At 40.8% G+C, this 16,053-nt stretch overlaps 1 protein-coding gene across 1 annotated transcript in view; it reads left to right on the forward strand.

Annotated features, from left to right (window-relative positions):
* Positions 1-16,053, forward strand: part of LOC139761492 (uncharacterized) — a 71,256-nt gene that overhangs the window by 37,895 nt on the left and 17,308 nt on the right. Inside the window, exons 4-5 of the mRNA XM_071685753.1 lie at positions 5,888-6,719; positions 8,646-8,793. Coding sequence (XP_071541854.1) covers positions 5,888-6,719; positions 8,646-8,793 — 980 coding nt within the window. The remainder of the gene's footprint in view (positions 1-5,887; positions 6,720-8,645; positions 8,794-16,053) is intronic.

Below are 16,053 nucleotides of genomic sequence, written 5' to 3' on the forward strand. Positions count from 1 at the left end.
TCAGTAGTGCTACTCCTTCACTTGCTCTTGCTCTTGTCCTCTCACTAACCCCTGACTTTACTCCCAAGACATTCCCAAACCACTCTTCCCCTTTACCCTTTAGCTTTGTTTCACTCAGAGCCAAAACATCCAGGTTCCTTTCCTCAAACATACTACCTATCTCTCCTTTTTTCTCATCTTGGTTACATCCACACACATTTAGACACCCCAATCTGAGCCTTCGAGGAGGATGAGCACTCCCCGCGTGACTTCTTCTTCTGTTTCCCCTTTTAGAAAGCTAAAATACAAGGAGGGGAGGGTTTCTGGCCCCCCGCTCCCATCCCCTTTAGTCGCCTTCTACGACACGTGAGGAATGTGTGGGAAGTATTCTTTTTCCCCTATCCCCAGGGATATATATGTATTTTTTTTTTTTTTTATTTATACTTTGTCGCTGTCTCCCGCGTTTGCGAGGTAGCGCAAGGAAACAGACGAAAGAAATGGCCCAACCCCCCCCATACACATGTATATACATACGTCCACACACGCAAATATACATACCTACACAGCTTTCCATGGTTTACCCCAGACGCTTCACATGCCTTGATTCAATCCACTGACAGCACGTCAGTCCAATTCACTCTATTCCTTGCCCTCCTTTCACCCTCCTGTATGTTCAGGCCCCGATCACACAAAATCTTTTTCACTCCATCTTTCCACCTCCAATTTGGTCTCCCTCTTCTCCTTGTTCCCTCCACCTCCGACACATATATCCTCTTGGTCAATCTTTCCTCACTCATCCTCTCCATGTGCCCAAACCACTTCAAAACACCCTCTTCTGCTCTATCAACCACACTCTTTTTATTACCACACATCTCTCTTACCCTATTATTACTTACTCGATCAAACCACCTCACACCACATATTGTCCTCAAACATCTCATTTCCAGCACATCCACCCTCCTCCGCACAACTCTGTCTATAACCCACTCCTCGCAACCATATAACATTGTTGGAACCACTATTCCTTCACACATACCCATTTTCGCTTTCCAAGATAATGTTCTTGACTTCCACACATTCTTCAATGCTCCCAGAACTTTCGGCCCCTCCCCACCCTATGTTTCACTTCTGCCTTCATGGTTCCATCCGCTGCCAAATCCACTCCCAGATATCTAAAACACTTCACTTCCTCCAGTTTTTCTCCATTCAAACTTACGTCCCAATTGACTTGTCCTTCAACCCTACTGTACCTAATAACCTTGCTCTTATTCACATTTACTCTTAACTTTCTTCTTTCACACACTTTACCAAACTCAGTCACCAGCTTCTGCAGTTTCTCACCTGAATCAGCCACCAGCACTGTATCATTAGTGAACAACAACTGACTCACTTCCCAAGCTCTCTCATCCCCAACAGACTGCATACTTGCCCCTCTTTCCAAAACTCTTGCATTTACTTCCCTAACAACCCCATCCATAAACAAATTAAACAACCATGGAGACATCACACACCCCTGCCGCAAACCAACATTCACTGAGAACCAATCACTTTCCTCTCTTCCTACACGTACACATGCCTTACATCCTCGATAAAAACTTTTCACTGCTTCTAGTGACTTGCCTACCACACCATATATTCTTAATACCTTCCACAGAGCATCTCTATCAACTCTATCATATGCCTTCTCCAGATCCATAACTGTTACATACAAATCCATTTGCTTTTCTAAGTATTTCTCACATACATTCTTCAAAGCAAACACCTGATCCACACATCCTCTACCACTTCTGAAACCACACTGCTCTTTCCCAGTCTGATGCTTTGTACATGCCTTCACCCTCTCAATCAATACCCTCCCATATAATTTCCCAAGAATACTCAACAAACTTATACTTCTGTAATTTGAGCACTCACTTTTATCCCCTTTGCCTTTGTACAATGGCACTATGCAAGCATTCCACCAATCCTCAGGCACCTCACCATGAGTCATACATACATTAGATAACCTTTGCCAACCAGTCAACAATACAGTCACCCCCTTTTTTAATAAATTCCACTGCAATACCATCCAAACCCGATGCCTTGCCGGCTTTCATCTTCCGCAAAGCTTTTACTACCTCTTCTCTGTTTACCAAATCATTCGCCCAAACCCTCTTACTTTGCACACCACCTCAACCAAAACACCCTATATCTACCACTTTATCATCAAACACATTCAACAAACCTTCAAAATACTCACTCCATCTCCTTCTCACATCACCACTACTTGTTATCACCTCCCCATTATCCCCCTCCACTGATGTTCCCATTTGTTCCCTTGTCTTATGCACTTTATTTACCTCTTTCCAAAACATCTTTTTATTCTCCTTAAAATTTGATGATACTCTCTCACCCCAACTCTCATTTGCCCTCTTTTTCACCTCTTGCACCTTTCTCTTGACCTCCTGCCTCTTTCTTTTATACATCTCCCAGTCATTTGCATTATTTCCCTGCAAAAATCGTCCAAATGTCCTCTCTCCTCTTTCACTAATGATCTTACTTCTTCATCCCACCACTCACTACGCTTTCTAATCTGCCCACCTCCTACGCTTCTCATGCCCCAAGCATCTTTTCCACAAGCCATCACTGCTTCCCTAAATACATCCCATTCCTCCCCCACTCCCCTTACGTCCTTTGTTCTCACCTTTTTCCATTCTATACTCAGTCTCTCCTGGTATTTCCTCACACAAGTCTCTTTCCCAAGCTCACTTACTCTCTCCACTCTCTTCACCCCAACATTCTCTCTTCTTTTCTGGAAACCTCTACAAATCTTCACCTTCGCCTCCACAAGATAATGATCAGACATCCCTCCAGTTGTACCTCTCAGCACATTAACATCATCCAAAAGTCTCTCTTTCACGTGCCTATCAATTAACACGTAATCCAGTAATGCTCTCTGGCCATCTCTCCTACTTACATAAGTACTCTTGTATATATCTCTCTTTTTAAACCAAGTATTCCCAAGCACCAGTCCTTTTTCAGCACATAAATCTACAAGCTCTTCACGATTTCCATGTGTCTCTCAACCACACTCTTTTTATTTCCACACATCTCTCTTACCCTTACATTACTTACTTGATCAAACCACCTCACACCACATATTGTTCTCAAACGTCTCATTTCCAGCACATCCATCCTCCTGCGCACAACTCTATCCATAGCCCACGCCTCGCAACCATACAACATTGTTGGAACCACTATTCCTTCAAACATACCCATTTTTGCTTTTCGAGATAATGTTCTCGACTTCCACACATTCTTCAAGGCCCCCAGAATTTTCGCCCCCTCCCCCACCCTATGATCCACTTCCGCTTCCATGGTTCCATCCTCTGCCAGATCCACTCCCAGATATCTAAAACACTTCACTTCCTCCAGTTTTTCTCCATTCAAATTCACCTCCCAATTGACTTGACCCTCAACCCTACTGTACCTAATAACCTTGCTCTTATTCACATTTACTCTTAACTTTCTTCTTCCACACACACATACATATATGTATGTATACATAAATTATCCCTGGGAATAGGGGAGAAAGAATACTTTCCACATATTCCCTGCGTGTTGTAGAAGGCGACTAAAAGGGAAGGGAGTGGGGGGCTGGATATCCTCCCCTCTTTTTTTTTTTTTCTTTTTTCCCAAAAGAAGGAACAGAGAAGGGGGCCATGGGGGGGATATTCCCTTAATGGTCCAGTCCTCTGTTCTTAACGCTGCTTCGCTAACGCAGGAAATGGCGAATAGTATGAAAGAAAGAAAGATATACATAAATGCCCATACACACATATACATGCATATACATATCAATATGTACATACACATACACAGACCTAAACATTTTTTTTTCATACTTGATCACTGTTTCCCGCGTTAGCGAGGTAGCACCAGGAAACAGATGAAGAAGAGCTACTTCCCCCAACATATACAGACATACACACACCCATATATAAATATATAAATATATAAACATCTTTTTTCTTTCTTTCTTTTAAACTATTCGCCATTTCCCGTGTTAGCGAGGTAGCGTTAAGAGCAGAGGACTGGGCCTTTGAGGGAATATCCTCACCTGGCCCCCTTCTCTGTTCCTTCTTTTGGAAAATTAAAAAAAAAAACATATATACACATATACATATTCATACTCGCTTGCCTTCCTCCATTCCTGTCCCTACCCCGCCACACAGGAAATAGCATTGCTACCCCCGCTCTAGCAAGGTAGTGCCAGGAAAACAGTCAAAGAAGGCCACTTTCATTCACAATCAGTCTCTAGCTGTCATGTGTATTTCACCGAAACCACAGCTCCCTATCCACATCCAGGCCCCACAGAGCTTTCCATGGTGTACCCCAGACATTTCACATGCCCTGATTCATTCCATTGACATCACGTCAACCCTGGTATACCACATCATGTGTAATGCACCAGAACCACAGCTCCTTATCCACATCCAGGCCCCACAGACCTTTCCATGGTGTAGCCCATATGTTTCACATACCCTGATTCAATCCATTGACAGCATGTAGACCCCGGTATACCACATCATTCCAATTCACTCTATTCCTTGCACGTCTCTCACCCTCCTGCATGTTTGTTCTTTGCCCATATTTTTTTCAATTCAGCTGTTCAGTAGCCTTGAAAATGCTATGGAGGGTAATTCATCATTTTTGTGTTGCCCTGGTAACATAGAAAATGTATATAGATGATTTATTTAGTTTTATATTGATAATGTATATGTATGTATGTGAGTAATGAACACATGTTATTGGCATTTATAAAACTACTGCATAGTAAGATGTGTATATTCTACACTATTAGGGAGGATGTGTCATATACCTGGTAGTACTGTAACTTGAACATATGTTCATATGATAATGTCACTTCACCCATAGTACTGTGCTGCTGTATTGATATATGTATCTTTCTTTCTTAGAAAAAAGTTTTTTTTTCAGATGTGTTGTAAAATGTCACTCAAAGTGCTTGCTAGATATTTAGAGAAGCTGTTGTCAATATTTTGGTGCTAAAGTGGATTGAGTCTGATGTGGAGGAAATGCTTTAATCACACAGAAAAGATCTGTTGGATGATTTATTGTACCTAAAGTCACAGTGCGCTTAAGAAGAAACTCTTCCTGTTGAAACATTACCCCAGCAAGTGTTGTCTATAAAACAAACATAGAAGTCTTCCCTTTATTAGAAAAGTAATGGCTGTTACTAGGGTGAATGATCCAAAGAGAAACTGCCTCACCTAGTGGATAGTGGCTGATGACATTAATTGTTATAGAGATGTTCATCAGTAGAAGAAAAGATATTCAGTCATATAGTCTTTGGATAACTTCTTCAGGATCAGTTTGAAGCAGCAAGAGAAGCTATGAGTCTACATATACAGGTAGTCCTACAAGTTCACCTACTGTATCTAATGCATTGACTACAGACAGTACTGTTCTTTGTCTGCCTAACTCCACTTACCCCTCCCCACTTCTTTAAGTAAGCTTTTCCACCCTCTCTGGTAGGGTGTACATGTTATTCATAGTGTACTTTAAGATAAGTATTTATATATGTACATGTTTTGTGTGTCAAATTGTTTTTTGTCTTTATTGTATATAGAGAGTGTTCCTGAATTAAGTCCCATGGAATGTAACTAGCCCATGCAAATGGGTTTCTATGGGAATATGGATTCAACTTTAATGATTTTGCTGCAGGTGACTTCCCAGAAATGCAATCCTGACATTATCTAGGGCTGATCTGTATAGCTTAGTTTCTTACATGACAGAAGTAAGTCATTTTAGTTGATTCATTACATTCATGTGTTCAAAATCTGCATAATTATGTACATATCTGCATATTAGTTTTTCATTGATATATACTCCCACCTTTCTTCAACAGAACCCCAGTAAGACGTTGCCTTCAGAAGCCCGTGCAGTTGTGATATCCAAGCAGCTTGGAGATTTCATTCAGGCCTATACCAAGGAGACTCATATATATTTGGATCAGGGAACCTCCTCATCCTGTTCCTCTCTGTCTTCTCAGTGCCCAACATCTGTTGCCACTTCCTCAGAGCCATCCACTCCACATGTAACTTCCCCACCGTTTACTTCTACATTGTCCATCAACTCTCCATCTGCTGGATCCTCAATGTCTGCATCTATGAGTGCCTCAACATCCTCTATAAACAATGCACCAGCATCCATCTGTGATTCTACGAGTTCCGTCAATAATTCAGGTTGTACCTCAAAATCTGAATCCTGTTCTCTTTCCAGTAGTCCTCCAGCTATTAAGAAATCAGAATCCTCTGCTTCAGTTAGTACTCCTCCTTCCATCACAGAATCTGATTCCTTAACACCAGTGAACGTTGCAACATTTGTGCCACTGTCTAGCTCTTCTGTGTCAGTTAATAACTATCCACCTTTGTGTCTGTCTGGCTCAACCTCTTCCATCAATAGTCCACCATCAGTGTCTATGTCTGACTCTTGTACATCCATTAATAGCCCTCCTTCAATTGCCTTTTCAGCTTCTTGTAGTTCCATTTGCAGTCCTCCGTCTGTGTCAGTTAGTGGTTCCTCCACCTCAGTAAATTTTCCTTCTCCTTCCAAAACACCCTCATCTGTCTCAATTTCGTCCCTCAACTCAGCATCCGATATTGGAGTTGAAATAGCTACATTGCCTCCAAGAGTACGAAGACTGAAGTCCGATGGAGACAATGCAGTCCCCATAATAGGTAAGCTTTCTTTATAAAATTTTAGCATTATATTGCAGAGGTGCATGGGACCTCATATGTAGGCATTGTACATATAGCCAAATGTAACAAGAATGCTGGATTCATACCCAATTTTCCTCACTGAAGACACTAAACATCTCAGCTACCCTGCACTTACCATGCTCAGACAAGCATACATCACCTCATTTCATGAATTGTAGTACACTCCGGTAGACATGGGTGACTTCCTAAGTCGTGCAGTCCTCATAACAGGGGTCTTGGTGTTGCAAGTTTAAAGGTTCAAGGGTATTACAAGAGTTATGCATTCATATAATGGAGGACATATACAGTCTCGGGAAAATAAGAAAGAATTGATGATTTCTGTTTGAAATAATGCTTTCGTGCATCAGGTGTTATTTTTGGATAAATTACTATTAGTGGGTAGTAGTTGGTATGTAGCCAACGACCTGGGAGGTATATTACCAGTACTACCCCTCTGGGAATCGGGAGAGTTAGTGGCAGCTGTGTAGTGAGCCAGCGCCTCAGTGGTTTTCAAGTTGCACTTCTCCAACTAAGGTAGCTGTCTTTTCTCATTGCCTCACCCACAAATGGACTACTGTCATTTAGTCCACAACACTTTTTTTTTGTCAGTTAAACTAAAATCCATTGTATAAGGTTCCTTTAAAAGATGCATCTTTGTACACAACAATATAATGTTTGTAGTATTAGATCAATGAAATAAATCTATATTTTACAACTATTTTACATTTTGGTTCGATGTTAGATGCTCGAGGGAGTTGCACAGAGTGTGATTAGATTGGGCAGTGGTGATGTTGTAAGGAAGAGTATATGGTTGCATCTGTTGCTGTTGGTGTGCATCACTTGGCCCTACCTTGGGAGGAAAGGCAGCAGGGGGAAAATCAAGTTGCAGGGTGTTGTTTGTTTGCACTGCAACATCCCCACACCTTCAAGCAGAATGACCAGAAGTCTGCAAAATAGATTTAGGCATTTAGTCATTGCTATCAAATTCAGGGATGTCAGTTTCATACTCAGACTTTGATTCACACTGTGCTAAGCCATCATCAAGTCCTTCTCTATCTAAAGTGATGACGAGACGCTGGCCATATGTATGCATGCTTGTAGTGAGTCATTGTAACAGGGTTGAACAAATGTAGCATGTTATATTATAAAAGCCTAAATATCCAGTAATATAATAATATATGATTTTATAGCAACAGTTCACAGCACACTGCATCACTTTTACAGAGTGATGATACATTTTTGCAAGACTTATCAGCAGTTCACACACAAATGATGGTTACATGTTTGAACCAGTGAAATATCTTAAAATGCTTTAATAAACACTTTTTTAAAGACTTATAAGCACAATACAAACAGCTTTGCATGCAATATTATTTTACAATGGAGGGTGGGAGTATTTGAGAGGGACAAAGGAAGGCTTTTAAAGGGCGAGTGCACAGTACCTTCTGGCATGGGTGCTGAGAGGTAACTGTTGCTTTTGACATGCTGCATAGGGTTGCCATATATCTCAGTAGGGATAGATTACCATGAAAGAAAAGACTTAAAAGAATGACGTGTTAAAATTTCACACTGTTTGAAATTACTCATTTTTATGTGATTTTTTCTTTTGAGTGATGCAATTGTTGTGTCTGGTACAAACTGAATGAAACTAGAAATGATGTAACATTTGTGTCATAGTGTGTGAAGATTTTAAAGATGACAGTGTGGTTGTCAAAGTATATAATGAAAATTCTGCATGGGTCAGCATATTTTGAGTTTAAAATGAAGATATGAATATTTTTATATTAAAAGCAATATTCACCCCTGATATTGAGTTAAGAGTGTACCAGAATGGCTGACCACCATTTGATGAAACATACATTAATGCAATGTAGAATATGAAATTAACAAATCAGTTTCTTACAGAGGGTGATGGCAGCAAAATGTCTACAAGTTTAGATTCAAGTGATCTACAGAAACACACCAGTGAGCAGCAAGTACATGTGCAGCAGCAGCAGACTAAGGATGAACACATAACCATGGACCTATATCGAGCCTTCATGTCTAGTGCCGGGTATAGTTTTATTGTTGGATATTACATTAGTAGTGAGAACTTGGGGATGTGATATATACAGTTAGAAGAGCATAGTTATTTTTTGTATAATTACATCGTCTTAGGAAAAATAAGCTGCATTTGGACAGAAAAGGAAAATTGAGAATGAAGAAGAATGTGACAAAAAGAATTGGAAAGAGTTGCCGTAAAAAGAAATAATGAATGATTTTTAGTCATTGAAACCAGATGGAAAGAGTGAATGACTGAGTTTATGTTAGTGAGAGTGATACAGTGAATTGTTCATGTAATATGATGAACTGTTCATGTGATTACCTGTTTGCACTGATAGAGAAAAAGGTTTGAATTCACAGAACTCATTCTCTTAACACCCTTTTTTCTTTCAAACAGTTTCAAGAACTTTTTGATGCTTTGTCCGTATACTGTTTCTTAGCTTAATACATTTTTGCACCGTACTGTTAACTCTTAAACCATTCCATTTGTCTAGTGACAAACCTTATAGCTCTGCTTCCTTCATCACATGATAGATTAAGGCTTCCTGCATCTGTTTAGAATACCAACTTATATTTCTTCCTCCAGTTACCCATAGATATCACTAGCTACATACTACTGCAGCTGGAAAAATTCACACATCTAGCACAGGAGTTTAAAGATAATTTACAGTATATACAGCATCTGGGTGGGAAGCCAGATTTCAATGCCCATTGTTGTAGTTAGTTGCGGGAAAAAGAAAAATTCCTATAGTATGGGTTCAGTGGTAGAAGTGAAAGAACCATAGAGAGTGGTTTGGGGAAGAGAGAGGAGGTGGTGAAGGCCTTGTGTAATATGAAATGTGGTAAGATGGCTGAAGTGGATGGTATTGCAGTTGAATTTCTAAAGAAAGAGGGTGACTGTTTTTCTGACTGGTTAGTTAGGATTTCATTGTATGTATGGATCATGAGGTACCTGAGGATTGGCAAATGCATATATATTGCCAATGTATAAAGGCAAGGAGGACAAAGATGAGTGTTCACACAACACAGGTATGAGATTTTTGAGTGTGCCTGGTAAGTCAAATGGAAGAGTAGTGATTGAGAAGGTGAAGGCATGTACAGAGTACCAGTTTGAGGAGGAACATCTTCATTTCAGGTGTTTGCTATAGAGAATGTGTGTGTGAAATACTTACAGAAATGGAAAGATTTGTAAGTGGCATTTATGGATACATAAAATGTTTGTATTAGGGTTGATACAGATTTATTTTTATTTATTTTGCTTTGTCGCTGTCTCCCGCGTTAGCGAGGTAGCGCAAGGAAACAGATGAAAGAATGGCCCAGCCCACCCACATACATATGTATATACATACACGTCCACACACGCAAATATACATACCTATACATCTCAACATGTACATATATATACACACACAGACATAATTCATACTGTCTGCCTTTATTCATTCCCATCGCCACCTCGTCACACATGAAATAACAACCCCCTCCCCCCTCATGTGTGTGAGGTAGCGCTAGAAAAAGACAACGAAGGCCCCATTAGTTCACACTCAGTCTCTAGCTGGCATGTAATAATGCACCGAAACCACAGCTCCCTTTCCACATCCAGGCCCCACAGAACTTTCCTTGGTTTACCCCAGACGCTTCACATGCCCTGGTTCAATCCATTGACAGCACGTCAACCCCAGTATACCTCATCGTTCCAATTCACTCTATTCCTTGCATGCCTTTCACCCTCCTGCATGTTCAGGCCCCGATCACTCAAAATCTTTTTCTTTCCATCTTTCCACCTCCCTTATCTCCTCGTTCCCTCCACCTCTGACACATATATCCTCTTTGTCAATCTTTCCTCACTCATTCTCTCCATGTGACCAAACCATTTCAAAACACCCTCTTCTGCTCTCTCAACCACACTCTTTCCATTACCACACATCTCTCTTACCCTATTATTACTTACTTGATCAAACCACCTCACCACATATTGTCCTCAAACATCTCATTTCCAGCACATCCACCCTCCTGCGCACAACTCTGTCCATAGCCCACGCCTCGCAACCATACAACATTGTTGGAACCACTATTCCTTCAAACATACCCATTTTTGCTTTTGAAGATAATGTTCTTGACTTCCACACATTCTTCAAGGCTCCCAGAACTTTCGCCCCCTCCCCCACCCTATGATTCACTTCTGCTTCCATGGTTCCATCCGCTGCCAAATCCACTCCCTAATATCTAAAACACTTCACTTCCTCCAGTTTTTCTCCATTCAAACTTACCTCCCAATTGACTTGACCCTCAACCCTACTGTACCTAATAACCTTGCTCTTATTCACATTCACTCTTAGCTTTCTTCTTTCACACACTTTACCAAACTCAGTCACCAGCTTCTGCAGTTTCTTACATGAATCAGCCACCAGCGCTGTATCATCAGCGAACAACAACTGACTCATTTCCCAAGCTCTCATCCACAACAGACTGCATACTTGCCTCTTTTTCCAAAACTCTTGCATTTACCTCCCTAACAACCCCATCCATAAACAAATTAAACAACCATGGAGACATCACACACCCCTGCCACAAACCAACATTCACTGAGAACCAATCACTTTCCTCTCTTCCTACACGTACACATGCCTTACATCCTCGATAAAAACTTTTCACTGCTTCTAACAACTTGCCTCCCACACCATATATTCTTAATACCTTCCACAGAGCATCTCTATCAGGTCTATCATATGCCTTCCCCAGATCCATAAATGCTACATACAAATCCAAATGCTTTTCTAAGTATTTCTCACATACATGGTAGCTGGTGACATGCTTGTTTGCTGATGTTACTGTGTTATTTGTTGAGAGTGAAGAGGAGTTTCAGAATGTTATAAGTGTATTTTATGATTTGTGTAAGGATAGGCAGTTGAAGATAAATTCAAGTAAAAATAAAGTTTCCCATTTTAGAAAGTTAAAAAAAAAAAAAAAAAATGTTGTATGGTTGTATGGTTGCGAGGGGTGGGCTATGGATAGAGTTGTGCGCAGGAGGATGGATGTGCTGGAAATGAGATGTTTGAGGACAATGTGTGGTGTGAGGTGGTTTGATCGAGTAAGTAACGTAAGAGTAAGAGAGATGTGTGGAAATAAAAAGAGCGTGGTTGAGAGAGCAGAAGAGGGTGTTTTGAAATGGTTTGGGCACATGGAGAGAATGAGTGAGGAAAGATTGACCAAGAGGATATATGTGTCGGAGGTGGAGGGAACGAGGAGAAGAGGGAGAACAAATTGGAGGTGGAAAGATGGAGTGAAAAAGATTTTGTGTGATTGGGGCCTGAACATGCAGGAGGGTGAAAGGAGGGCAAGGAATAGAGTGAATTGGAGCGATGTGGTATACCGGGGTTGACGTGCTGTCAGTGGATTGAATCAAGGCATGTGAAGCGTCTGGGGTAAACCATGGAAAGCTGTGTAGGTATGTATATTTGCGTGTGTGGACGTATGTATATACATGTGTATGGGGGTGGGTAGGGCCATTTCTTTCGTCTGTTTCCTTGCGCTACCTCGTAAACGCGGGAGACAGCGACAAAGAAAAAAAAAAGAAATAAAGTAATGGTGTTTGAAAGGAAAAGAGTGAAAGTATAGATTTTGAAAAATCCTGTAGAGTAAAAGGAAGTTAGTGTACTTAGCTGTTTTATAGAAAAGGGGGGTGAAAGACTGGAAGAGGTGAGAGAATTTAAGGATTTATGAGCTATACTGGGTAAATTTGGTGATATGGAAGGAGACATAAGTGAGAAAGCAGTACAGGGTAGAAGAGTCATTGGGTCCCTCAATAGAATAATGAAGGGTAGAGTTATAAGTATGGAAGTGAAGAGAGGGCCAAGGGACAGTGTAGTCCCCCCAACCCTGACCTATGCTGCCAAAACATGGCTATGGAATGAATCACAGAGGTCAAGAATCCAGGCTGTTGAAATGAGCTAAATAAGAGAGGCTTGTGGTATAACTAGCTGGAATGAAGAAGAAATAATAGGGTGTATGAGAGATTTGATAAGGCAAGGAATGCAAAGGGAATGAATTGTGTAGTGTAGAGTAGGTGAACTATAATACTTTGAGCATGTGGAAAGAATGCAAGACTGAGTTTACAAGGAGAGTGTATGTTAGTATGATTTAAGGGGTTGATATGAGAGGAAGACCTCCTGTAACATTGGTAACTGGTGGAAGAATGTGTTGAATGGTGTATGCAAGGGAGGCATTTAAGGACAGGGATAAGTGGAGGATCTTTTGCCATGGCCACCCCTAGATGGGAGTTCCCAGAGGGAATGGTCATCAGAAATATAGGTAGATAGATAGAGGCACAGGTTAGTTGAGGTATGAGTTTGAATGAAAACTTGGAGGGAGTGTAGTGTTTTGAGTACCTGGGAGTGGACATGGCAGTTAATGGAACCATGGAAGCAGAAGTTAGTCATAGGTTGGTTGAGGGGATGAAGGTTCTGGGAGAAAGTCCTCATCAAGACTGGGCCTTAATTGAAAAATAGAGAGGTTGATGAAAAGAAAAAAAGATGAGACAAGGGAAAGTATTTGTGAGTTTTGGAGGAAGTAAAAAACCTATCTTTTGAAATGTGTTAGTTATAGCAAAGACATGACAGGGTAAAGATTTGCAAAGTTTTGAAATGTAGGGAAAGAAACAGTTATCATAATGGCCCACCCTAGAGTTGCGAACGGTCATGCAGTATTCAGGTGATGCAGTAGCTTGCTGAGTATTGCATGGTCAAGCTAGTGGTGGGAACACAGGCAGCCAGCTCTTGGGAGCAGAAACCAAAGTAATACCTATAGAAGAGGGAACGTGAACCAGCATCGCAGCATAGGGCAAGAAGGTCAAATTTTGAAGTTAGTCTGGAAGTTATCCTGAGAGAGTTGATCTGTCAGACCTCTTTCATGTCAGGTAAGGTTGCAGACCAAGAACCACCCCGGAAGTGAGAGCAGCACTCCACACAAGGACAAATCATTCCTTTGTATAAGATGGAACAACTGTTCGAAAGAAGGGAAATTTTGGCATGAACAGGACTCCCAGTTTCTTAAGAGGCAGACTTGATTATATCTGTAATGTATGGTTTCCAAGAATGTTCATTGGTTAAGAGGTGGAATTACAGAACTGTTAAGTTTGGGAGGAATTTTTGATAGACAGATAGACAGAGACTGGGTCGTGGAGGCATCAAAGTTAACCAGATTTTATCTGCCCCACTGAGATATTATCTCGAAGTCTGAGTTCATTTTGAAGGTTGTGTCAAGACAAGACGCAGAGCAAGTGAGAGAAGAGGAAGCAGAATTGAAGGATTTGGGAGAATCTAGCATTGAGTCATAAGCATACAAGTGCATTTGGTTATTTGTAAAAGAAAGGAAATCGTTGATACAAAGGAGAAAAAGTGTAGGAGACAGGACAGAACCTTGAGGTACACAACTGTTGATGGAGAAAGGGAGAGAGGCTGATACATCTACAACCATGGAGATAGATCAGCCAGAAAGGAAGCTAGACATGAGAGAGGAAATCCAAAAGAGAGTTTAGAGATAAGACCCCAGTGCTACACCCTTTCAAAATCTTCAGATATATGAAGGGCAACTTCATTGGATTCCCAAAATCTTTCAGGAATGACTACCAGACATTAGTAAGGTAGGAAAGAATATGACTAGTGGATCTTGCCTTAAGGAAGCCATATTGGTGACCAGAGAAAAGACTGTGAGATTTAAGATGTCTAAGGATATGGGAGTTGCCGAGGGATTCAAAGACTTTGGAAATGGTAGATGTCAAAGTAACAGGAGGATAGTTAGAGGAGTTAGAATGGTAATTCTTTTTAGGGATAAGATGTACCTAAACATGCCTCCAACAAAAAGGAAAGTTCTGGAATTTAATCAGAAACAGAACAGATGAGAAAGCATAGGTGCAAGTTTAAAAGCACACTCTTAAAGTGCAAGGAGGTGGATGCCATCAGGACCATAAGCCTTACTTGTGTCCAGAAAGAGAAGTAGTTTTCGGACAGTTTGAAAAGGGATTACAGGGAACGGCATAGGATTTGTAAGAGGAGCATCAAGGGGTGAAAGAATGTTATGGGTCATCCAATGTGGAGTTAGATGAGAAGTCAGAACCAAAGAGAGTTGCTTTGTCTACTGGAGAGACAGTTATAGTACCAGCAGAACAGAAAAGTGATGGAAAGGTGGAGTGACAGAACTTGATAGCAATGCCCCTAGTGAAAGACCAGAGAGACATATCGCAGGATGAAGAGGTGAGGTTATCTCATTTCCTTTGAATAAAGGAATGCTTTGCCTCGCAGATAATGCACTTGCAATGATTACAGGCAGTGATGAATGATGAATGGGAGTCAGGTAAAGTAGTCCCAGTGATGTTGGATGGATGCAGAGTATGGGCTGTCGATGAGAATGCATGGAAGAGAGGAGTGTGTTGGAAATGTTTAAGGGCAACATTTGGTGTGAGGAAGGTCGATTGAAAAATAATAGTAGGGCAAGAGAGAGGTCTGATAATAAGAAGAGCATGGTTGAGAGACATGAAGAGGGTTTGTTGAAATGATTCAAATATTTGGAGAGAATGTGTAAGGAAAGGTTTACAAAGAGGATATATTTACCTATTTGTAATTACCCATTTGTACATTATGAGGAGGGAGATTTACACTCATGAAGCCCCATCTAATGAACATTTTGTACTGTCATACAACCTTCTTAATTTGTTTATGTTGTCTACATTAACCATGCCCATAGTCTTCCCCTTTCATCAACCACTCTTTTACTATAAAAGTATTTCTTTACATCCCTATTAACAAGTTTCTTATTTGATTTCAAGTCCTCTGATTGCTCAGTCCCTTCATCTCTCAAAGAACTGTCCACCTATTCAATCTCATTTCAGAACTTAATGGTTGTAATGTCACCCCTAGTTCTTTCCTCCATGTTGGGTAAGATTATAGCCTCCAGCCCTTCCATGTAACTTGGCTTTCTTAATTCGGGTACTATCTTTGTTGCCCTCTTGTGGACCTTCACTATGAGTTCTTTGTGCTTCTTTAGGTGAGGTGACCAATCTTGAGAAGTATATTGTATTTGGATGTATAGGATGTAAATAGCATGTTAAATATTTCCTTATTTATATTTACTAGTTATCCCTGGGGATAGGGGAAAAAGAATACTTCCCACGCATTCCTCACGTGTCGTAGAAGGCGACTAAAGGGGACGGGAGCAGGGGGCCAGAAACCCTCCCATCCTTGTATTTTGACTTTCTAAAAGGGAAAACAGAAGA

Source organism: Panulirus ornatus, chromosome 40 (genome assembly GCF_036320965.1).
Source record: "Panulirus ornatus isolate Po-2019 chromosome 40, ASM3632096v1, whole genome shotgun sequence".
Classification (NCBI taxonomy): domain Eukaryota; kingdom Metazoa; phylum Arthropoda; class Malacostraca; order Decapoda; family Palinuridae; genus Panulirus; species Panulirus ornatus.